Source organism: Rhipicephalus microplus, chromosome 3 (genome assembly GCF_043290135.1).
Source record: "Rhipicephalus microplus isolate Deutch F79 chromosome 3, USDA_Rmic, whole genome shotgun sequence".
NCBI lineage: Eukaryota > Metazoa > Arthropoda > Arachnida > Ixodida > Ixodidae > Rhipicephalus > Rhipicephalus microplus.
The window spans coordinates 42,158,398-42,184,072 of NC_134702.1; the positions used below are offsets into that span (position 1 = coordinate 42,158,398).

A 25,675-nucleotide genomic window follows, 5' to 3' on the forward strand; every position below is an offset into this window, starting at 1 on the left:
GCGAACTCAGTTTTGCTTTGCGCGTAGAGCGTGCCTACTACGTTCGTTTATTTATTTACTTTTCGTTGCGTTAGCAGCGGCGTTGGGTCTCCCGACTGCGCTTCGCGAGAAAGCTGACACCCAACACAACCCGGCGATTCTTTTTTTTTTTTCCTTATTCCTTTTTTTTTTTTTCAGTTCAGACGAGACGTGGTGTCGGCGGCAAAAGCTAGCGTTTGGAAGCGTAGCTGTCCAGACACCGCGCACCGAACATAAAAAAAAAAAAACAAAAATAAAATGTGTAACTGTACTACGTCGGTGGTATCGAATTGTGCTCGCTCGCTTCGTACTTCAAAAGTCCTTCGCAGTGTCGTCACGGGACGTGGTATGAGAAAACAGCTCAATTTCATTTCCTGGCAGTGGACGGATATTGGTTTGTAAAGATGCTTGGGGAGTTGTTAAAAAAAAGAAAAACAAAAAGAAACTGGACACAGACGTTAGCTTTTCTTTTTAAAGGATTGTAATTTTTTAACCAACTTTGTGAATTAGTTCAAGCCAGCTCTTGTAAAGAAAAAATGACTAAGAATAAAAAATGGTTGCTGTTAGGTGTTTCGGAGCACCACTGAACCAGTGAGAATCTAGAAATTGTGCGAGAGCTCGAAAGAGGAACTGTTCAATGACTGCTGTGGTGTTTTACATTGTAAGCAAATGAAAAGTGAATGTCGTAACATTTTCAGGCCACAGCAAAAGTTACAAAAAGTAATATCTCCTGCCTTTCATTGCTCTTCATTGATATGTGTTCTGGCTGCGTTTCTGATGAGCTGTACTGAAATGAACTATATGTTTGGCATGTTTGTGTAAACCACATGACCCTACAAAGTCGATCATTTGATAGCCATCTGCTTATTTTATGCAGACATACACCAACAACTTAATCCCACAAAGACCAAGTGCTATTTTGCGTCCAGGAATATAATAAGGCTCCACCTTTATATCTAGCCATAGGGAGTGTCCATTTATAAAGTGATGAAAATGTGTGTGCTGTGAAACACAGTAACACAATAAGGACTAATATTTGCTGTTCACTGCACACAACTGAAAGCTAGCACCAGAACATTAGAAGCACTATCGTTACATTCTGCCTTAGGTTTCCTGCCTGCAGGTAAATGATCATTTCGAAGCCTACTCAATGCAGCTAATTTGATGTATAGCTTGCTCAATTTAACTGAGATAAAAAAAAATTAGTGTGGGAGGTACAGTCTATGGCCGATTGTGGTGGATTTACGATTTGTGGTAAAGTTTGTGCTTGCAAGTGATATGAATATATATTTCTCAATATTTTCATTTGTGGTGTTGTGACACTTTTGGAAACATCTCTGGCAAGAGTTCAAGCTGCGAATGAATGCTTTTCATGTTGATGAGTTAACTGAGTTGTGTTTGACATCTGTAAATGTCTGTCCGAGTGTCAACAGAAAAAGTGTTGGTCAGATTTTATTTAAAACCTGACTCCGGAATTGTCAAGATGAAAAATGAGCGCAATATGTGCAGTACTGACAGCGAGCCTTTGCAGTGGTTTTGCGAGCTTCAAAATACAGTTGGGGCTGAAAAAATAAAACTGCCAGAACAAGTTGTGCTCAGTTTGATGCAGTCTTTTCTAACTTCTCTCTGTTTTTATTTGATGATCTTTGTCATTTGCTGGTGGGAAGTTGCATCTGCACTGTAATGGGAATTTACTGCTGAGAACAATTAAAAGAAAAAAAAAGAATGAAATAAAAAATTGCCTGCTTGGAGCAATTAATAGAAAAAGAAATCCTTGTAAAATGTAGATAATTTTCACATAAAGTCATCACATGAAATTTCTAGTAGGTTGTTGATGACAGCGTGCTGCCCTTTGTATAGTTTTTGAGGAAACTGCGTGACACAGGAGCATTTTATATGCTGTTATAATCAAGCTTGTTGTTGTTTACTTTGTCTTCTCTGTCAGTACGTGCACATGTAGAAGTTATAAGCTGCCGCGTTTCATGCCAGAACTGCCATGATAGCGTAGCCGATAAATTGTTCCGTTGCTATCCTCATGGACACGGGCTCGACTCCTGGCCACATTTCGGATAGAATTAAGTGCCTTGCTCGATTTCCCGTGCACAATTGATTTTGGTGCATGTCCAGAAATCACTGGTAGTCTGAATTATTTTGGAGTCCTCCACTATGGCAAGTCTAATAATTGTATCATGGTTTTGCCACGTAAAAGCCTACCATTTCGTTGCATTACATTTGTTGCACATTAGTAGGAATGCGTTTAAGGTGTTCCACGAAGCTGCCGGACGTGCGTTAATGCTGTACAACAAACATGTTCACTCTTCTGTTTGTAAAGCAGAGACTCATGGATTTTTTCTCAACATCTTTTTAAAACCATGATGTTTTCTTTAAACACGGCTCATACTTAAAATGTCATACTTGTGCTCATACATAACGACTCACTCTTCTAAATCTTTAGCGTTGGACAAGTCCAGAGAGTTTAATACCTTAAAAGGGAAACAATAAATCAAAGTAAACTGGTGAATTGCTTCTCAAAACTCTGTTATAATTAATTTCATTATGATGTGTTCATTATTAGAAGAGAAAGTTTCATTCTTCAATCCCAGAAATTTCAGCTCCTGAATGTCTCTGAATTTGCCAATGTGTCTTCTTTAATATTATTATTATTATTATTATTATTATTATTATTATTATTATTATTATTATTATTATTATTTGGTCCCGTCAAGCTCAGTGAAATATGACATTTTCTGAAATCTGCAATATTTGGTCCTTTTGGCTCCATTCAAACACATGGCAATTCATTTCTGCCAATAATTGCCCCGCCGCGGTGGTCTAGTGGCTAAGGTACTCGGCTGCTGACCCGCAGGTCGCGGGTTCGAATCCCGGCTGCAGCGGCTGCATTACCAATGGAGGCGGAAATGTTGTAGGCCCGTGTGCTCAGATTTGGGTGCACGTTAAAGAACCCCAGGTGGTCGAAATTTCCGGAGCCCTCCACTACGGCGTCTCTCATAATCATATGGTGGTTTTGGGACGTTAAACCCCACATATCAATCAATCAATCTACCAATAATTCGTTATTTACACATTATCAAAAATGCGTTCATGTCACGTGGAGTTGCCATGGAAACCTCAAGGCTGCATTGCCCCCTTCATATCTTCATTTAGTGTGTTTTCTCACTTACCAAGCATCTTTTCATGGCATGAGGGATGCTTTCGGTGTTGAGGGAGGGTAATTTAATAATACGAATACAATTGCTTTTTTTTTTTTTTTTTGCCAGTGTTCCTTTCATTGGCAGATGCGCGAGAAAAATATTTTTGCCATCCGAACTATCGCTTCACAGGCTCAGACAGCCTGTACGTGAAGAGTTGGCTGTCTGGCAAAGCCAGAATTAGCGCTTTGAGTGCTGCAGATAAGGGACACTTTTGTTGTGGCTATCTCACGCATGGCCCGAAGCTCTCCGAAGGTTTGGGTTACCAAGGCTCACCTTCTGTTCTGTGCTTTTATTTTTAGCTCATTGCCATGGAATTGTCCGATGCGGATTTTCACGTTTCTCTTAAGTCGCGCCGTTTGCTTGTTTGTGCTGCAAGACGATTTTGTGCCTAGTGATTAATGGGTGATTTACAAGAGAGTACTCGTCTTCCTTGTGCAGGCCTGAAGAGTGAAGATGCTCAAGTTCATTACAAAGAAGTCCCAGCACGTAAGTGCTGAGCGGCTTAAGGTGCAGCGGGAGCTGTTTGCCTTCAACAAGGTAAGCCCGTAAATTTGAACCCTTCACGACACTCGGTTACAACCTAAAAAAAACCAAATTGGCGAAGTTTGAGCACTAAGCGGCGCGCAATCCTTGACACATCAAAACTAGAAGATTCTATCTGGAGACTCATCTGGCTGCTCCTAGGTCATTGCTGGGCTTTAGCTACAGGCTTCGACGTTATAGCAAAGTACAAACAAACTCTACGGCATAATTTAGCTCGGTGACGTTTGCCAAGTACTACAACAATCTAGCCAATTACTTCAACATCATGTTTAGATGCAGTAGCCGGCCGAATCGTTTCATTGAGGGTGATCCCAAATATGAATGAGAGAGAAGGCAAGCATCAACAAAAAGTTATCGTTATTGAGCCAGCTCAGTCATCGTAGCCATCACAGAAATCTTCTATCTCTGCTCTTGGTAGCTACTCGGGCTAGTTCCTGTAGTAAAAGACTTCGACCACGGTTTCATCTTCAGTCTCTAGCATTTATTGTAGCCCGTATCTTGAAGTCGGCGGCTGTGGCGCATTACCAAGTGACTGTAGCTTTGACAAATCAACATTTGTTCAGCAGCTTCATCGTCAAAACAACAGTTTTACTTGTTAGAATATAAGTCCCTGTAGTCGTAACTAGCACCGGGTGCAGCTTTATGGTGGGCCAGTGGTGATATTTCGCCAATTTCTATGAACATACCCATTAATGATGTGTGGACCAGTGGTGAGCCAATGAATTGAGATACGGCATACATATTATGGCACCTTAAATGGCTGTGCTGTTAAAAGTGCCAGCTACAACACACTCTTGTTCCTTCTCCAGGGAATTTCTATAAAAGCTCCATTGAATAGCACTTCCCCGTTTTTGCGACGTCAGTCCAGCACTTCTGGAGGGTTTTGATTAGTTGACTTTCCCATATATGCACACATTTGCATCACTGGTTTTTAGGTTGGAAACTTGAACATACTGGAAAATTTAATCAGATTGCTGCTTAGTCAAATGCAATATTTCAGGTAGCAATGATGAACCTTTTAACTCTTGATATGCCACTATTAAGATCAGCTGAAAGAAAAAAAAAAGTGGATAGTTTCAGTGAAAACCATCTATCGTGATTGTATTTCAAAGGTGAAAGAAGGCACTCTGCATTTCTGTGGGTGGAACTTGCATATCTTGGGCTGTAACCAAGCATTGTAACATTTTTTTTTTACTTATAGTTGAAAAAGTTGCCCTTTGACAAGCAATATCACAAGCAGTAAAGATCGTCTTTAGATGGTTTATCATATCTAAAGTAGTTTTGAACTGTAGTACTATAATTGCTTCATTAGCAGGTTACTTGCACGGGGTTGGCTCTATGTGAACATTGTTTTGGAAGTGTGGTTCACATTTCTTTTGTCCTGAACTGTTGTTGCAATTTTTTATACATTGACGTCTTTTTTTTTTGCTTTATCTGGATGTGCAGTGGTAGTCTTTCCTTTAGTTGTTCGATTGGCTTTGCTGTGTTACCTAGTTTCTAATAATTGCCTTTTGGTCAGTAACAACTGCGTCGTCAGCACAAAAAGAAGAAAAAAAACTAAGAACGGGAAAAGAGTGGTTGTACCAATCTTCGCGCGTGCGGTTTCTGCAGCTGACTAGATTGTGATGTTGCCTCATATACCCGTGGTTACGACTTTTCTTAGTGGTCAGAGGCAGCAGCGAAAGAAGAGAAAAAAAAAAGGCAGGCGCACGAGCGATGAGACATCCCGCCGCCCTCTTAGCATTGGCAGGCTGCCCAGTCTGTATGCCTCTTGCGTCCGTGGAGGCTACCTGAGCGAATGCCTAATTGCTGTGTCATAGAGAAGTGAGCCGATTTTTCCCGGTGCTGCCGTAGTGCCACACATGTCAGGCCAGGGGTCAAAGGTCGCATGGCTACGAGAGGTCTTGGTGAGGGCGTCACTTGCATTCCTTACATGCGCACTCTTACCTTAGTCTCTCGCTCTTTCAACACTCTTGTCTTCCTATCAGTGTTGTTTTTCCTTAGATGGCTGGATTCAGCTTTGTGAGGAGGTAGTTTGAGTTAGATAGCCGAGATAGCTTTGGCATATCTTTATGACCATCCAGGTGTTTTTTTTTTGTCATGTAAGGCTTGTGATAATTTATCTCTTTTGTTTTCTTATCTGGGAGCATGCATAACAGAACAAAAGAAGAGGCAGCAAAAAAAAAAAAAAAGAAAGAAAGAAAACGTGTCAACATCCATAATAATTCAATTTAGGTTTTCTTTCTTGTGCCTTGTGAAACTGCATTTTACGGGACTTTGTTAATGCAAGTTCTGTGCTATGGCCTGTGGGTGCCAAGAAAAAAAAAAAAACACGAGATTTAGCTGCTCGTAGCACATCTGGGATGGAGAAACAATAGAAATGCAAAGAGTGCAAATTTACCACTCACTTACTTAGGGTGGCCAATGCACATCCCTGGGAGTGGGTCGCTATCCTTTAACGTGCTTAACATACTACTATATTATTGCTGCAAGTCACCTCTTTTGTGTGCAGTATCAAGCTTTTAACAGAGCTCAATCAGAAGTTGGTGTGAAAAAAAAAAAGAAACAAATGGTTGGTAAATTAAGCACTTCTATTGCCTTGCGCAATGAATTACAGTATGTGACACGCCAAACCTACATGTCAACTCTCATGCTGCAGCCACGGACGATTGCTGCTGCGTATAGCACACGTTACTGGTTCTGTGAAAACAGTTCAATTACGTTCTTGGTGGCATTACACAGGGGCTCTTTGTAAATTGAAATGCAGTGAAGGAGGGTTGCTTTCAGGTGCTAGTAGAGGCTAATGAACCATGTATGTGCGTTGGCATTAGAGCTTGTCCGCTGGCAGTGTAAAATTAAAACAATTAAATGTATTCTACCTTTTGTAATAATGAAACAACCTGAAGAATTATTGCTGCTGAGTGCTCTTAAACAGTACCTTACAGTTGTCTGTGTGACTGGAATTGCTGATGGAGCCATGTGAGGGCTAAGTAACTGCAGTGTTTGGCCTTTGTCTTTCATTTTCTTTTGCTGCCTCATGTTTTGCCTCACCCTACAGTATGTCGCGAGTTTGTGCTTCTCAGGGTTATTTTATCTGTGCTCTGGGGCTCTGCAGTGATATGTGTGCTTGCAGGCAACTGTGTAGCACTCTTTGTTGTTAGATGGGCATCTAAAGCAAATCGGAGGTGAAAAATAGTGTTTGAATTGGCATTACTTGCTACTGTAAGCAGCACTAAAGCAAATTAAAACAGATGTATGTACATAAAAACAAGGTGTTGTCAAGGTATCCAAGTGTAGCTCTCTTATTAGGCACTTTGTTTTCTGGAATATGACCTATGGCAAAATTTTAGCTGCCTTTCAAAACAAGGGCTGTCAAAATTTTCCTTCCCTGCTGTATTGCATGCTGAATGTTTCAGAAGAAAATGGTTATATAGATTTAGTCTCGCCTATGAAAAAAAATGAATGAGCTCTGAAAATTTCATGAACTGTCAGCAGACATCAACAAGGTTCATGCAAGCAACTCCTTGAAAACCCTTGAATTTGAAAAGTTTATTTGCAAGACTTTGAAAGTGCTGGAATTATCGCAACTCCTCTAAAATACTTGAATTTTCGTCATGTAAACAAGCATGAACCCTGAATGAAGACATAACTCAGCCAGCACAGTGATGACTAAGCAACGAATGCTGGTGTAAATGTGGTTTGCAGATGTACAACGAATAAATTCACTACGACACAACAGCTGTTGGCATAATCTCGTAGCTCAATTTCATATCTCTTTGGCAGTCGCTCCCGTGCAGCGTGAGTCACCTAGGTCTGGAGGCAGGGCACACAGAATTCAGAGGATTTCTTTTTTGTTTTGTTTTTGTCTTGGCTGCGTGTCGCATCCTTGCGCAGGTTTCACAGCTGTGGTCTCGGCTCAGTCATAGCAGCGGCAGGTGTTTTGCTGGGTCTCATGCAGCTGAGCCTTACGCGTCGTCGTTCCGTGCGGATCCTCCTACGGCTGCCGGAGAATTTCATTTCTTGCAGAGACTTATTTAGCGAGTGATGCCTTGTTCCACGACAGTGATGTTTGTGTGCAAAAAAATCTCGGCCGACAATGGCTCGAGAAAACATTCATGCTCGTGCGTCTATGACAGAGAGATGAATACGCGTCTATGTACTTGAATACAAACACTCCTACCAAAGGTACCTTGTGTTTGTTTGGAGAACAATGTCGCTGCAGTTCTCTGTGCATGATAATTGGTTTAGCAATAACTGTGCTGGAACCAGCTGGATTTTTTTTTAAGCAAGAGAAAGACTAAGCTTGTGCTTCTGAAGTCTTCTCTATCATTCAAGGTATTCATAATCAGCTCAGTTTTTAACACAGGCAGAGAAGTGACAATACTTTAATAAGTGCAGATGACTTTTGATATAGAATAGAAAACACGATTTCGAAAATGTAGGCTTGCGTATGGGCCATTTGTGTTTTTATTGTTCACATGTGCACACTCATAAAGAGAATTGCACACTATTTTCCATGGAAAAGAATTTTTGACAAATGAGCTGGCACATATATTCATTTATGTGTGTGTGTACTGCAGTCCGAACACCAAGCTGGTTGGTGCACAACAATGAACTGTGAAATGAACAATTCTAAATGTATGAAAAACTCCAGAATAGAATGTTGTGATGTATATTGTCAAGCAAGGGGAAATGGATCCTGTTTACACTCCACTTGCAGCATTTTTTTTTTGCTTGGGTTGCTTTTTTTTTTCTGTACCAGTTCACTTTTATTATTCCCATAGTTTGTGCTTCATATGGGTGTTTTATGAAAGCATCTTTTGCGACATGTTAAGACGGGTCTACTACAGGGTCACAGCTGTGATTTTGGTAAACGTCAGACATTTAGGTGTAGGCATCATAAGTGTGCGCTTTTGCAAAAAAAATGAATATACATAGTTCTTTTGGTTTGTTAAGTTAGTTCGTTGAAGTATGTTCTAATAAGTAGCCTCAGATCTTATATCTTCATCTTTGAGAATCTGCAATCTTTATTTTTATAGTGAGCACATTGGAAATACATACTTCTGAAGTCACTGTTTAAAAGTTATTGTAGGCTGGAATTTCAATGCATTAATTTCCTGTCAGTAAGGAGCAGAGTGTTCAGTCATGTACGTACTTTTGTTTATTTCTGCATTGAAACACACTGAGAGCGCATCTGCGTGCATAGTATGTTCCCATAGTCCTTAATTAGAGGACCGTTAGTGGAAACACTGCATCAATGTCAAGTGCACAAAGTAGCCCTACTTCTATGTTAACATTACTGTTTACTTATAAGTATGCACAATATATGTCTGAACATTGCTGGAATAGCACAGCTGTTAACATTACTTTCCTTCGCTCTTTTGTTTGTTGCACTTAAGCCATCTATTCATTGAATTTATAACAAGAAAAAAGAGTACGATGCACATTGGTTTAACACTGTATATTGGCTAAAACTTAGTGTGTTGTTCCTGTTGTTGACACCTTAGAGTGGTGACCTCACATAATGTTGCAATACTTGTACAGTAAAGATGGATCACTTGTGATGTGGAAAGGACCATTCAGAGTTGCACTATACTACGCTGCTTGCCAGAACTAATCGAACCCTAAGCACTACAATGCCGTGGCAAGGATTCGCCACATTGCAAATGTAGGCATAGACTCAATCTGGAATGTTTTGAGAACATTAAACTGCCACATTGTCCCAGATGCAGTCACATACATGTGTGCTCACAGAGGGAAAGCTACTTCGAATTCACAATTTCTCATGTACATAGCTTGTTTCTGGTCTCGATGTGAAAGTAAAATATTAAACACAGGAGGTTGATTTCCTTTTTCTTATAGCCAACCTTTTCAATCAGTCTCATGGTAAAGATACTCCCAGGAACTAATATGATTTGTTGAGACACGGATAAAATGGGTAAAAAGCTGAAGTTTTCAGCAAAGGTATTAAAATCTCCTTTTTTCATTGATCATTTGCTTAGTTTTCAAACAGACATTAATGTAAAGCAATGAACCAGTTTAGGTTTATGAACCGTACTGGGAAAGCCTGCTGTTGGTATTTTCATTACGGTAAGTTTAATAATGTAGAAGAGAAAATTGAGGTCAAGGTTTTATTTTAAGATATTGCATGGAAATCACTGCCCATGACGTCCCGGATTTCAATGCATATTTTTCATATCTTGGCAGTACTGGCTGAACGAAATATTCTGGAATTTCGTGTGTTTAGTGTGTGGATCCCCGAGAGTGCTTCATTTTTACTGATTAGGAACTGCTCGGGACTTTGCAGTCGCCGTCAAAATGAGATCACTATGTTTGGTGCGGGAAGCCTGAAAAAAAAAATATTTGCTACAGTCGTATTATTTTTGTGTGTTTCTCACTTACCAGACATCTTTGTGTGTAGCTGGCGGGGTAATTTAGGAACTGTTGAACTCAACTGTAATATACAACTAGGAGAAAAATTGTCTGTTTAGTGTCTGTTTAGTGTCTTTTTTCATATTTTGCTTCCTCTGGCCCACCCCTCATTGAACAGACTGCCTGCCATGGGTTTCCTCACTGCCCTACGGCTCTGGCCTGGGACCCATTCCTGGAACTTTTTGCCATTGGGACCAAGACAGGGTCACTCAGAGTGTATCCTTTTAAAAGAGATGCCACAGACATTGGTTGATGAAGATGTAGAGAACATATTGCATCCAGTGCACAATATCTCATTGATATCTGTTTCTTTAATCGTATCTCAGTTGCATCCTACACTACCCACTTCCATTATCTGTGCAGCTGTCATGTACTCTCGTTTAGTTAATGTTCATTTTCTTACTTAGGATAGAGAAGTAGAAGCATTGAGAATCTGATCGCATTGGGTCTTTTAATAAAAGATACAATTATGATTATTGTTGTTTGTGCGCATGTACAGATGTAAAATAAATTACAGCGCTCAACTGCTTTTATGTTTGTTAACTACAGGAGTTATTCAGCCTGTGTGCTGCAAGTGCAGGCTTTATTTATTTTCATTTCACTGTGATTGTTGTTTTTTTTTTCTTGCCCACAATGTGAGTGAAGTATCTGGAGCTGTCACCCCGTATCCACATTCTTTGATGAGCGGTAACTCGTACTGCTAGCTAATATAAGTTCAGACTCAAACTATTGCATGTTAATATGTCAACCCAAAGTTCACGAAAAATGTGAAAACTGTCATTCTTTTACAATTTATTGGCATTTTGTTACAGTGTAGCAGCAGGTTGGGCGCTGTTATGTCACACTGCCAAGCACACAGCTGCAAGTTGAATCCGTGCCACGGCGGCTGTGCTCTGACGGTGGCAGAACACAGAGATGCTTGTGTACTGTGCTTCCAGTGCAAGTTTAAAATCTTCATGTGGTCGTAAATAATCGTCCGGGGCGTCCCACATAATCATTCAGCTGTACAGTTTTGAGACGTTTAAAGTCTGCTATGGAAGCAAGAGAATTTTAGAAGAAAGGCGACAAAATCGAGTGAGTTAGCCTTTCTCGTGCAAGAGCCTTTAACTGTCTCTTTATGTTCCCCATCTGCTACTTCCCCCAACTTGTAGAAATGTTATGACTTTGACATACCTGTCGCCAGCTACGGAGCCCCTGGTGTTGAGTATGTGGTGGAACATGATGCCAGCAGCCCTGTGATAGAGCTGCACTTTGTGCCTAAGCAGGTGAGTTGATTGCGTAACTTCCATATCTCCTTACTTTCTTACTCTGGTAACCCTGCTCTGATAACCTACTCTTAGCATTCAAGTTGCAGATAACCTACTCTTAGCATTCAAGTTGCAGTATTGAAGAGGCTCACTGTTCAACACTGCAACTTCGAATGCTAGAGCAGGCTATATCATCTCGGACAAGGTTCTCCTCTTAGGCTCAAGATTGGAAATACTTCACTTCTTTACCAAAAAAGAAGAAAGAGTTTGTTGCGTGAAACAAATATGAAGAAACTACATAGTGTAGTTTTCAATATTTTTTAACGATTTTCGCCCCGCCGCGGTGGTCTAGTGGCTAAGGTACCCGGCTGCTGACCCGCAGGTCGCGGGATCGAATCACGGCTGCGGCAGCAGCATTTCCGATGGAGGCGGAAATGTCGGCCCATGTGCTAAGATTTGAGTGCACGTTAAAGAACCCCAGGTGGTCGAAATATCCGGAGCCCTCCACCACGGCGTCTCTCATAATCATATGGTGGTTTTGGGACGTTAAAACCCACAAATGAAATCTTTTTAACGATTTTTTGACTGGCTGAGCATAGCTGTCAGTTTCTATCAACTACATTTACTTAATTGAGCGTGCTCGGAAAACAGTGCCTCAGTCAACTTGCAACTTCATGACTGCTTAATATATAAGTATAGAGGCATTCGGCAGTCCCTTACGTATTCATGTACAACATGTTTATTCAAGTAAAGTATCCTCTAGCTAACTGTCTGGCATGAGTCAATGTTTTCTGCTGTTAGCTAAACTTTTGAGAAGAGCAATCGAGATGTGTCCTGTCCTGATCGGTCCATATGGACTTTGTTTGCAGGGACGGTTGATCACCCTGCTGGAGAACAACACACTCCACCTTTGGGAGATCAACATGAAAGGAGGAGAAGACTCCGTACTTGAGCATGTCGAGTCCTACACAGTTGACTCTAAGTGAGTGTTCTCCCACAACCCTATTCTTCCAGTCTCAAGGTAGTGAACTTGCGATGTATTCATCATGATGTGAAGGTTTACATCAAAATTACAGGGTTCACACGGAGTCACTGAACGTAAGCACTTCCTTCAATGTTTGGAAGGCGTGTGCTGCAAATACTAAACCACTTTATTTTTCATACAGTGTTTCCCCACCTTTTTTTCTTTTTGTCTGAAAAAAGTACGATTAGTCACTAAAGCAAAAAGGTGAGGCATTAGAAAATTCTAGGGCTCATTTTAAAGAACAAAAGAAAAACAAGTAAAAATAATTGATGAAACTCATTGCCCACTAGTCCTTATGTTAGGTGATTTCAGAAAAAAACTAAGCTATATCCCTGTGATAGTTGCAAGTATTTTCAGCATTAGATTTTCCTTAATGTATGGTGTCTGGGATGTATCAAACCCTCTCCCTTATCACTTTAGTGAAATAATTTGGTGTTACCGCTTTCATTTTGTGAATCTGACGATTGGTAATTGATGCCAGTATACTGTGTCAAGGTGATCATTGATCATAATTTCACGAAAGGCATGGTTCGTAAATTTGGTGACATCCTATTATTTGTCATGCGAATGCTCTCTGTGGTATAGGCATCTGTAGCTAGCTCTATGTGAGATTCAGAATAGCAGGTAGCATTAATCCGATGCAGTCACTGTCGGAGAGATATTGTAATGAAAGGGGAAGGGGGGGTACGTTTTGGGCTTGTGGCTAATTCGAACGAAACTTTATGCCTTATCCTTTGTCGTGCACGCTAAGCCCCGTTGTCTCCTGCTGCACAGGCTTCGCATCTTCACCTGTTCAGTTCAGTCTTCTGGGGATTACCTGTACCTGGGCACTGAAGGGGGCAACGTTCACATGCTGGATATCAAGTCATTCCAGATGGCCGATGCAGTCATCTATCAAGATCTCGTCACACAGAAGTGAGTCTTTCTCTTTCTAGCTGTTGCTTGCTTGCTTGCTGTGGGCATTCGAGCTCCCCAATGAACATTTCTTGTGCACCATTTGCCTTCAGTGTTCCTGAAGACTACAAGATCAACCCCGGTGGTGTGGAGGCTATCGCGGAGCACCCTTTGGATCCGAACAAGATGGTCATTGGCTACTCGAGGGGTCTCATGGTGCTGTGGGACAATGAGACATTAAATGCCGAGCAGACCTACATCTGCAACAAGGTGAATTGGTGGAAGAGGGGCGCACACGTTAACAAAAATGTACTAACATGTGATAATCTGACTTCTTTGTATGTAGGAATGCCATGTATAGACAAGCATGAACTTCTAATTATCCAAATGCCGAGCATTCGAGGAAGCCACCACTCATGTTTACAGCTGTCCATTTTCCCTCTTTTGCAGAATTGCTCACAGTTAAACTACAAATAGTATATTTCAAAAAATTGTATTTACCTGTGCAGCATTACTGTGGTGATATTACACAGGAGAGAAGAGGGAAAAAACAAACAAAAAAAACAGAACACTGCAGAGTAAAGAGGTCCCGGTCAACTCCAGTGATTGATCTCGGTGCCAACTTTTCTTGCCTGGTTGTCATTGCGTTCCAGGATCTCCACTCGGTGTCATGGCATGGAAGCGGCACCAAGTTCATGAGTGCCCACAACGACTGCAGCTATTTTGTCTGGAGCGTCAACAGCGCCAAAGCCATTGAATCCATGGAGCAGTGTTACGGTGAGCTTTTTACAAGGACACTGGCTGGAAAGTGCAGTTCTCATTCTTGACTTGAATTAAAGCCTTCATAACGCTGAGCTGTGCATCTTGAGCTATTGTAAAGTGTCCGATTGCCGCCTGCATGAGCTGAAACATTGGCAGTAATGAAAATCGAGTTGTTGCCCCGCCGCGGTGATCTAGTGGCTGAGGTACTCGGCTGCTGACCCGCAGGTCGCGGGATCAAATCCCCGCTGCAGCGGCTGCATTTCTGATGGATGCGCCGCAGCCGGGATTCTGATGGAGGCGGAAATGTTGTAGGCCCGTGTGCTCAGATTTGGGTGCACATTACAGAACCCCAGGTGATCGAAATTTCCGGAGCCCTCCACTACGGCGTCTCTCATAATCATATGGTGGTTTTGGTACGTTAAAGCCCACATATCAATCAAATCAAAAATCGAGTTGTTAACAGGGTTTCCTGACTGTTAGGACACCTCCTGCTTCTCTCATTCATCATAATTTTACGGCATTTTTTTTCACAGAACTTGTGTATGAACAAACTACAACATGTCTTTGACTGAACGAAAGAGTCCTAAGTTGCTATTTTGCTTTAATAAGTAAAATTTATTACCAGCAAATGTATTGACGAAAGACACTCAGTTTGTCCCATTGTTGCACTGTTACCCAGTAGTAGACTGAATCATCGTCCTTTCAAAAGCCACTTATAGCATATCCTGATAACACTAATATCTTTTTAAGACTTCAACTGTGCGACAATATTTTTTTGTCTATCACACATTTTTTGGAGTTACTGTAACTGGTTTAGGAGCTTGTTCATTCTATAACTGCTCAAGTAATTTTTTTCTTCATTAGTGCAATACTTGTCAATTGTGCTTGTGTAACTTGTATGTTTTGCTATGCATTGATTTAGCTTTGGTAGCCAAGACATTGTAGTTGTGCTTCTTAGGCTTTATGGCAATTCAAGTGGCAATTTGTTTCCTGGCAGTGTCTCATGACCTGAACACACTTGCAGGTCCATACCCTTGCAAAGCCATCAACAAAATCCTCTGGAAGCGCACCACCGGCAAGTGAGTGTTTACAAACATTTCAAAGTGCATTTACTCGTAAAAATAGTACAAGTGGACGCACCTTCACCCTTCACTCAATCGATTTCATAAGCGAAGCCTGGGATATGCTCTACGTTACGCTGCTGTTGAGATCGTTTTGCACAGGCACTTCAGCTACGTCTGCGCGGAGCGGATCATTAACATATGGGCACCGACTCCACCAAACTCGTCCTGACGGTGCACTTCTAGCTGGCGTCTTCTTGTTCCAAGCCTGCATTTTGTCGCTTTCAAAAGCTGGTTGCAAGGACGCTTTCACACGAGACTTTGCACATTTCAATGGCTTCTAAAAACTACCAGTGCAAGGTAGAAACACGGTGCGGCGAGAAACACACGCAAATGCAAAAGCAGACTCAAACGTTCGTGCAGCCACGGTAGGGAACCTGGGAGGAGAAAGAATAAATAAATAATGACGCGTTGGTCATGCCAGCCAATGGGTAACGCATAACGGCACTCTTGAAAATTGTACCGGCCACTTTAGCCAACGGGAGACTGTGCGGTGCTTTCCAAATGCGCACCGTGTGAGAGCCAATCAGCAGCCTGGGAGTGACCATCAGAAAAGCCGCGATGGCAGCCATTCTGCTCGGTGGAAGCCATTTTGAGATGGTGAAAATTACGCACAAAGGAAACAGCTTCATATCTAGCACAAGATGGCGGCATTCAGCTCGTTGCAACGCTCATGGCACACGCGCAAACTTTGAACAAATTTTGTTCGTTCGGGGGCATTTAGCTGCTGCTGGAGTGCTTTGAAGGCCCATTTTATCACATTTCTTGACCGAATTCAGCATTAGTAATCTGAGAGTTAGTGCTCAGAAGCACATATTTCCCTAAAATGTTTTACAAAAAAATCTATCTTGTGGCCATTTTTGGTCGTTCTAATACCCGTGGCCCCCCTTAAAAGAGGTTCTTGAAAGGTCGTTCTTCCAGCTTTTGCTGCGACTGTGCTGCACATTCCGCACAGGCCAGGCGTTCTTTTTTCGTTAGTGGGCTCAAGTTGGCCCAATAAAGCGTTTCATTACTGATTGTGACCTGCTTTCATCACCGCCACGGCCATGTGACACTATCTTCTTTCTAAATTGTGTGCATTGGCATTTTCTTTGTAAGGGATGACTTCGTCATCTTCTCTGGTGGTATGCCTCGTGCCAACTACGGCGACCGTCACACGGTCTCGGTGAAGCACGGCGAGACCTCCAAAGTGCTGGATCTCACCTCCAAGGTTGTCGACTTCTTCACCGTGGATAAAGAAGCGGACGACCCTGGTGAGTTTTAAAACGCAGAAGACACCCACCTTTCGTTTTATCATTTTCTAAATCAGTTGCTTCTAGTTGCTGCATTCTCACCTTGGTGCTACTGTTTCGCAACTTCTATAGCCTCTGATAACGTCGCTACTGAAATAAACTCAAACCTCATTATAACCAAGCTGTGTACTACATAAGAATAAGTACCTTATACAATCGAACCTCAGTCTGACGCGGCATCTGTTCGCTCTGTCCCGAAGTTCTTACTAAATGAAACGCAACTTTTAAAAAAGTTGCGAGTGAAAACAAAAAATATTTTGCCCCAGAATGTCCGTGATGCTGTGTTTCGAAGAGCAGAAGCGATAAGGGCAGTCTCCAGTTTATTTCAAACAGCAGTGTGCTTTTCGCTGAGGCCCGTGGCAAAAGCTGCATGAGGCACCAACTCCAAAGTTTTGTCCTTTTCGCAATGAGATCAATCCCAGTCAGCTCTTGCCAATTCTCGCAATCAGCTCTTGCCGCGTACTTAATTCACAATGCCCTTATCCTTGCACGGTTCCGCGGTGTTGGCATCGTCATCGGCCGTAATGAAACCATCGCATCAGAGGTCCCACCCGCTCTCCCATGTCGGAGTCGACAATGCGCTGCCACAAATCGCCCCCGGAGTGGTCCTGTTCGGAAGCTTCAGGCTCGACATCAGGCCCGACGCCTATGAAGTATGAGCAACCGCTTTGCTATGTGGCACCTAACGTGCGGATTGGGGCCGAGCCAAGCGGTCACACTTTTGAAGTTTTGTTGAGCGGCGGGAAAAAGTGTGCAAAGCCTCCCATCCGCTATCCTAACCACACACGCACACCGAGAGCAAACAAGATGCGCACACGTGACACATGCCAGAACGCGTTGTACAGCTCTGGGCCCATGTCTAGTCAGAAAACAAAACTTCTGAATTTGAGCCAGCTTGGCTGGCGTCGCGGAGCTGTAGAGACGTGCAAAAGAGTTGTGATCAAGAGAGGAAAGCAGATTTGCGAAAGAAGGGCAAGGACTTGGGATAGAATGAAGAGAGGGGAGGATACGGCGGAAAAGCGACATTAAAATCCAAAACACGCGAGAAGAAGGCAGGTTGGGTAGCTTGCTTGAATGGTCAGATGCGCAACTTGCGCGTAGAAAAACTTGAAAGAGTGCCTGCGCGCGCAGAGGTCAAGCACGGCTGCTGGGATCGGAGCGCGCGGCGGTGTTCAAAGAATTAGCGGCCGTGGCCAAAGAATTGTTTTGCTACGCCGGCGAGTTTGCGTGGCCTCAACGACTTCGATATTTCGCCATTCGTTCCACACGTGCGGAGGGCATGTTGAGTTGAGTGCTAAGTGAGCGAGAGCAGGTCCTAAACACGAAGCGAATCGTGAATTATCAGAGTGAGTGCAGCAGCGTACGCGCTTGCACTAGAACGATACGATGAGACAAGATGCAGACGATCGAATAGAGACGATGTTGGCAAATGATCAGGTCACTCCAGGCCGGCGATGCCAACGACAACAGTACCAGCGATTAAAAACAGGAAAGATGGCTGACCGGTCTGGAAAATTGGTGGCAGTGTGAAAACACAGGCCCCGTCCGGCAATGCGGGGTGAGTATAGGGGGGGACAAAGGACGAAGGGGTGGGTAACAAAAAAGCGGTTGGGGAGAGCGGCAACTAGAAGGGCGCGGAGGCAGGGTTGGCATTTAACAATAAGAATCTATGGGCCCCTCGCCGATGCCTGATCGGTGGTCGAAAGCGGATTCCCGGGAAGTCTGCACAGGGCCGACTCCATTCGCTGTAACCGATCGGCGGCGCTCAGAGACGTTCGTTGTGAGTGCGATTTTGTGTCATTGAAGCAATGTATATTTTCACGGTCATGCGTATACCGTATTTACTTGCATAGTCCTCGCACTTTTTTTTTTGTGGAAGACCAATGCAAAGTTGGGGGGTGTGAGAATTACGCAGGGAAAACGTTCCACGAAAACGTACAGAGCGAAAAAGAAAATGAAGTGGCCGCAAATCGGGATTCTCACACCAGAAACTAACAGCAAGCTTAGAGAAGTACTAATTGATACTTACATCAATAATAAAAGCACAGGATCAACACAAGGCAAGATTTATTTGAGACACCAAAAGTGCAAGCAAATAGTCGAGAATTAGAATACCATACGCAAAGCTTGTGGGCGTAGTGGTTTTATGGTCCCTCGAATAGGCAGTATTCTAGGGACCATACAGAGTTTGTCATTCAACGGGATCCCTCAAAAGATAAGTGTAGGGCGTCAGTATTAGACTGATGGCTGTTTAACAGAATTGTCGGCAGTTTCCTTCCATCAATCCCAGTTTTAGGCACATGGCAGGCCCAATGCGTCTTGGTGGCTTTCAGCTGCCGTCACCAGTAGCGAACACAAAACTCGTAGACTCCGAAGGGTCTACCGGTGGCCCTGTTGCCGTTGTTTATTGCATGACCTATCACTTTCAACTTGAAAACAGCGGTGTAGCTTTAGTATCGCCCCATGACGGGACAAGTTTACCAACGCAACATACAAAACACGCCGCAACGCATGGAGGAAGGAAAAATCTTCCATGTCGCAACGCGCACTTGTCACTTTGGCTTAGCTCTGATTGGATGGAATCTCCGTGCAATAATAGTACGCTTGATGCTTGAGAGATTGCGCCAGTAGGTGTGCGTTATCATTATCAGTGGCTAGAACGAGCAGTCAACATTATTGCGGCAGTTTTCGGGGGTGCGATAATTACTCAAGGAAAAAAAAGAAATCATATTTTTGTTGGGCGATGTGGGGGGTGCGAGAATTATGCGAGTGCGAGCGTTATGAGAATGCGAGCGTTACGCGAGTAAATACGGTATTAGTTTTAAGCGAAAGTTCGTCTTAAGTGGGGCCATTATATGTAGGCTCGACTGTATCAGAAAATTTGTTATAGAGCATATTCCTAGCACGGTGTCAATTGCAAGAGCATTCTTCATTCACTTCGTCATGACCAATATTTCATTATATCCGGGTTCAGTATATCGATTTTTGAGTGTTTTCAAAACAGTTTTAAAACTGCGCTCGCGCATATAGCTTGGGGGGGCCGGGTGGAATTGTTTGTTTTTCGAGTTCAACGGCTATCTGGAAGAGTAAATTGTACACTGAAAAATAAAAAGAAGAAAGAGCTTGTATTCTTGTCATGCTATGTTTATGTTTGAGACACCATTCTGCCAGGCTTTGATTAGATCAAAGCAAGGTATACAAATAATCGTTAGCCTGAGCAATACGTGTTTTTGCTTTTTTTTTTTTCCTAAGTTCAACTTCGTTGTGCAGGTAGGTGTTGCCCTGATTTGCACTGCAGTGTTCATCAGTAGGCCTGTGGGAATATTTGAACATGCATCACTGTGTTCATGTCGGCTTTGATAAGAGTTTATGAAGTTTTCGGGGATCTTGGGTTATTCGAAACGAACAAATGCAGTTTACTGCATGCAACCCTTCTGAAAAGATGGTTTTGCTGCAGCATGGGCCTGATATGCCGGGCAATCACCCATTCCGGGGAAAATCTGCTGCGCCACGTAACCACAGTTTGGGGTTAAGTGGGTATATATGTGCGCCCCAATCCACTGTTGAACTATTGAAGAAGCACGTCGTCAGGGTTGTTCCTGCGCCTGCCCTCACAGAGACCGCAGAACCTGTGGCACTGGTCATTCTGGCCGAGGAAGAGCTGGTGGTGGTGGACCTTGTCTCAGATGACTGGCCCAGCTTTGCGTTGCCGTGCTTGTCGAGCCTGCACTCCTCGGCCATCACTTGTACGAACCACTTCAGCAACGTACCCCTGGACGTGTGGGACAAGCTGCTCGAGGAGGGCCGCAAGCAAACACTCCAGTGCTCGACGAAGGTGAGGGGAAATGGGCCACCGGTGTTCTACACGTGAGCTGCAACATACCTTGATTTGGGTGAACTGTTTCACCCTGCAAAGATGAAGCAAACTACAAGCACAATAGAAACACATGACCAGAGCTGATCAGTACTAGTCCGGTCATATGTGTTTCTTTTGTGCCTGTCATTGCGCTGTTTAAGTACTACTTTCTGAGAACTAGGGACTTCTTCATCCAGTTTTCGTGGAGTCTATTGCAGGTATTTCAGCTTCCTTTCTTGTTGCAGTAAGTCATTCGAAAATAGAAATGTTTCTGCTTGCCTTAGGTTTGATCCTCGACTCACTTCGAAGGGCTGTTGCGTTGTCATAATCATTGCTGCTTCGTCATCACTTTTTTGGGAGGCTCTGAATAACTGTCTGCAATTTTTTTACATTTAGTAATATCAAGTTTTACATAATATTCCAACTAGTTTATGAAACCTCTTGAATGTCGTTTGTGTGCCTTGGCCAGCGTGAACTTCAGCAAACATTTATACCGATTGTTCGGGCTCTTTCTGCTTTTGTCCACTTGCGAATTCCCTTGTTGTTTTGGAAGCAAGGCAACTGGCCTACAAACAGATGAATGTTAGAATAGAATGCACTCCTGGGCTAGTTGGTACGTACAGTTGTTACATTGGTGCCCTTTGTAAGAGGCACCAATGTAACAGATAACTGATTATCTGTTAAAATAGGGGTTGATTGTAAAGCGAGGACAGGGTAGCCTGCTTGTAAGAGACAGCTCATATAATGGACAAGAACTGCTCCCCGGTGCATGTCTCTTGTAAAGGGGTTCAACTGTGTATCTTAGAAAGCGAAGGCACGACAAGAAAACTTAGACTTGGCTTCTCCTCGTCCGTGTTTTCTTGTCATGATTTGCATTTCTAAAAGAATGTTTGAAGCCATCAGCAATGGCAAAACTGCGGAAGCTTGAGCACTCATCGTATCAACGATTTTTATTTGCTGTATCTGAGGGATGCTAATAAGGCGTCCGATTGCAGCCCTGGCCGCTGGTGGGGGGCCGCGTGACGTGCGAGGAGTCGAGTCAGCACGACCTGCTGGTGACCGGCCACGAGGATGGCTCTGTGCGCTTCTGGGATGCCTCTGGGTCATGCTTGCGGCAGCTCCTGACCCTGAGGACTGCACGCCTCTTTGGGGCGGGAGACGGCCCCTCCAGCTTCCACGCTGCGCCGGACGAGGAGGAGGAAGAGGAGTGGCTGCACTTCCACAAAGTGGGTTGGGCCCTGCCTATCGTGAAACTCTTGCAATGATAAAAAGAGGCACAAAATCAGCTTAGGCTCTTAAAGTGTTAATTAATATCTTCACTTTTATTAAATGATTGTAAATAGGCTGATACAGGGTAGACTGGTCTGTGGGACCAAAAAGTGACAAAAAAATTCGTTGTTTTCAAATTAACCTATTTGGTTTCTGCAAGTATTTTTCTATATTTCTGCAAATTTTCACTCATCAGGAAGTGATAATTTTATTGTAATGTTATTCTAACTGTCCAGATTCATGGTGATGTTAACATGCAGAACCTGAAAAAAAAAGGGGGGGGGGGGAATTCACTTCGAGGCTTCTTCATGATTTGCCAGCACTTGTGTTAGAAGCTCTGCTATGAATTTATGAGCACCTTTATGAGGATTGCAATGCATGCGCAACATGATCGTTGCTTATTGAAGAAGCTGTGTGTTTTCAGTTTTTTTTTTGTTTTTCTCAAAAAAGTAAACTTACGACTGTTCAATTTTGAGGCCTCAATATATCTGCACCTAGGACAGCTACAACAATAATTCTTTCTGCAATGGAAACCTGTATGTGTGTGGAATGCAAGTATGAGAGCAGAATTTAGAGCACAAGCTTTTTTAAATAAGGGGGACATGGGTCTATGAGATATCTCATTTATTTTTTAACCCAATATGATGACAGTTTGTGTGCTTACTCAGTTTGTTCTCCTGATTCTAAGAATGTAGTTATTTTTTTCTGTAGCTTCATTAGTTCAATAAATGATCAAGATAACAATCTTTATTGTTCTTACCACAATAGAAAAATAACCAGCAGTCAGAAGTTTACAAATGACATAGAGATTAACAGTAAAAAGCATAAGACATACAACATAGGAAGCACTTTTTTTATTGGGTCACTATTTCTTACATTACAATACACTAAACTTCGTAACTCCGAATGTGGCCATGGTGTGGTCACACCAGACTAATTTTAAAAACTTGCATTAAAAGATATTAAAATCGACTAATTTTAAAAACTTGCATTAAAAGATATTAAAATCTGCTTCCTATGTTGTGTGCTCCAAACATATAGCTTCATTCTGCAAAAAGAATTATTCTGCTATCTGTAATAATTTCCGATATATTACAGGAATTGTCATACAGGGTGTACAAAATTGTCATTTTGAGAAAATCAAGAAAACAAATACCGTATTTACTCGCATAATCGGCGCACTCGCATAACAGGCGCACCCCTAGTTTGGTCGCGGAAAATTCGATTTTTTTTAATTCCGCGCATAATAGGCGCACCCCGAACTTGGCCGTGATCAGAAACGATTCTACCCCCCAGCGGTACAGTTGGAACGCGGTCCCCGTACCCTGAAGAAAAAAAGAAGGCAAATCGACGAGCAAATAAAAAAATTCGAAGTGCAACGACCTAACCAACGTGTTTGTCAAAATAAAACTTGAAAAAAAAAAAATCGTCCATGAGCGAAAAAAAAAAACGGCTGTTCCATCAATTACTGATACCCCCCAAATCGCCGCACTTTTTGGAGGTCACGTGTAGAACGCCGGGGGCTCGATCGCCATCACCACCATCAGAGAAAAAGAAAGAAACGCCATTTTGCAAGCCGTGCGCGTATGTTGTGGTCGTGTATTGAACTTTGCTTCCACCATGGGGAAGTACGCGGTCTACACAGCTGGGTTTAAACTGAAGGCAGTGCAGTACGCGCTGGAGCACGGCTACCGGGCTGCAAGCAGGCATTTCGGCGTTGGAGAAACCAGTATTCGGTACTGGAGGGACCAAGAAGAAAAACTTAAGGCGACGAAGAAGACATGACGGGCTTTCCGCGGTGCCAAGACCGGCAGGTATCCGAACATCGAAGAGTAACTGTTCCGGCATATACGGGAGCTACGACAAGACGGCTGTGCTGTGTCGTTGGATATTGTGCAGACTGAGGTGCGCAGAATAGCCCGAGCGCAGGGCATCGAAGCAAAAGAGTTCAAAGCCAGCTCCGGATAGACAACTCGTTTCATGCGGCGCAGTGGCCTCGCACTGCGAAGGCGGACCACCTTGTGCCAGCGCTTGCCCGCAGCATATGAGGACAAAGTGGGGGACTTCCACAGTTTTGTTATAAAGCTCCGACAGCAGAAAGACTTCATTTTGTCCCAGATCGGCAACGCTGATCAGACCCCCCTTTGCTTTGATATGCCGTGGAACACGACAGTGGAGGAGAAAGGTGCACGGAGCGTCATCGTCAGAACGTCTGGCGCTGATAAACAACGATGCACCGTAATGCTGGCGGTGACAGTGGATGGGCGTAAGCTACCGCCTTACGTTATTTTTAAACGTAAGACGCTCCCAAAGGCAAAATTCCCTCAAGGCATCTACGTCAGAGTCCAGGAAAAAGGCTGGATGAGCGCGGAACTCGTGGTGGGTTGGGTGAAAACAGTCTGGGGTCGGTGGCCGGGTGGTCTGTTGTTGCCGTCCATGCTTGTCCTGGACAGTTTTCGTGGGCACCTAGTAGACCGTGTACGAGATGAGCTAAAGGAGCTGCGCACAGATCTGGCAGTGATTCCTGGTGGCCTCACATCGATACTGCAGCCTTTGGACGTGTCCTTGAATAAACCTTTCAAGGACAATGTTCGAAGGCTGTACACCACCTGGATGGCTGGAGGACAACATCAGCTGACTACAGGTGGTAAGATTAAGAGGCCACCTGTGGAAATGCTGTGCGCTTGGATCGTGGAAGCGTGGCAGAACCTGAAAAAAACCTTGGCATCCAATCGGATGCCAAGGTTTTGTCACGTGCCCCTAGCAGCCAATGGAATCGCGCGCTGGTGCTTTTTGCTGATGAGTTTTTCTGAAAAACCAATGAGAAAGGCGAACCAGCGGTGGCGGGAAAGTGAAGACGAAGAATGACCCTTTCAAACGAGACCAAGATGAGCCCGTTAGCTCATGCGTACAGGCAACGGTTTGGTGCGGAAAAAGCGCGATTTCAGCGTTTGTGCTCACATTCATCTCACAGGGGTGTTATAAATTGTTTTTGCACCAGAAATAATGACATGAGAAGCTGGAAACTTCTCAGATAAGTGCATAAATAGGTACAGATTTCGAAAATGTCAGCTTCAGAAGGTCGCTTCTTTCGCGATTTTTCCCCCTTCTAAGACCCGTTTCCCCGTTACTCATCAAAATTGTAACAAGTACAAGTGCTTTTGAAAATGGATAGTTAATTTTGCGGTAAAATAAAAAAGGCCTAAAAAGAAAAATCTCGATCAACAGTCATTAGTCTATGTTGACATACCTTAAATATCACTTTTAATTAAGCACTCTTTTTTTCTATGGCAGCCTTAAACAATAGGGGGTGAACTTAAGTTATCTCAGGAACAAGATGAGTTACAGAAAAACTAATTAAATATTTGAAATTGGCAGGAAAAACTGCATAAGCCTGTGCAATTTGATCAAGATTACTGAAAAAATAAACAAAAAAATGTCTAAGATCAGTCTGCTCCTTTTACTGAGAACTGTTGTGCCAGCATCGGTTCATGCGAAAAGGAGCAGACAAGTTTCCGAGGAGCGAGAGGGGCTTGTTGCCACATGTTTATCCTTGCATGGCCTGGTCCCGATAAGTGCTGGGCACAAGATGCAGCGCAAGCTTTTTTATTCATTTCGTGCACCTGCACATTATCCACTCGATCAAATGCGGTGCTTGGCCGGACACCACAAGAACAGAAGCACATTTTTGGTAAGGCAAATGTGCCAGTCTCGCAATGAGCTGAGGTAACGGCGAAATTTGAAAGATGATGACACATAAAGATTCTTTCACCATATCTATATGACTGATGCTGGAGAGTGTTGCGAGATTCTCTTCGGGCTGAATGTGTATCAAGAATGGACAAAGTTATTTGACCTGAAGACAAGCTGAAATCATTTGTGAATAAATAAATGCACACATGTGTGAACATATTATGACATCTTTTGACACGATACTGACGTGGTTGGTTTTAGTGATATTACTGTAACGTTTTAAACTTTCTTTACAAAATAGTTGACTACAAC

At 43.1% G+C, this 25,675-nt stretch overlaps 1 protein-coding gene across 2 annotated transcripts in view; it reads left to right on the forward strand.

Moving 5' to 3' along the window:
• l(2)gl (LLGL domain-containing protein l(2)gl) overlaps positions 1–25,675 on the forward strand; it is a 58,722-nt gene that overhangs the window by 1,696 nt on the left and 31,351 nt on the right. For both annotated transcript variants that reach the window (XM_075889338.1, XM_037426933.2), the window contains exons 2-12: positions 3,669–3,767; positions 10,324–10,421; positions 11,389–11,470; positions 12,322–12,434; positions 13,251–13,391; positions 13,484–13,640; positions 14,024–14,147; positions 15,157–15,211; positions 16,352–16,506; positions 20,163–20,380; positions 21,397–21,627. In XM_075889338.1, the coding sequence (XP_075745453.1) occupies positions 3,684–3,767; positions 10,324–10,421; positions 11,389–11,470; positions 12,322–12,434; positions 13,251–13,391; positions 13,484–13,640; positions 14,024–14,147; positions 15,157–15,211; positions 16,352–16,506; positions 20,163–20,380; positions 21,397–21,627 (1,458 nt within the window). In that variant the 5' untranslated portion in view covers positions 3,669–3,683. The remainder of the gene's footprint in view (positions 1–3,668; positions 3,768–10,323; positions 10,422–11,388; positions 11,471–12,321; positions 12,435–13,250; positions 13,392–13,483; positions 13,641–14,023; positions 14,148–15,156; positions 15,212–16,351; positions 16,507–20,162; positions 20,381–21,396; positions 21,628–25,675) is intronic.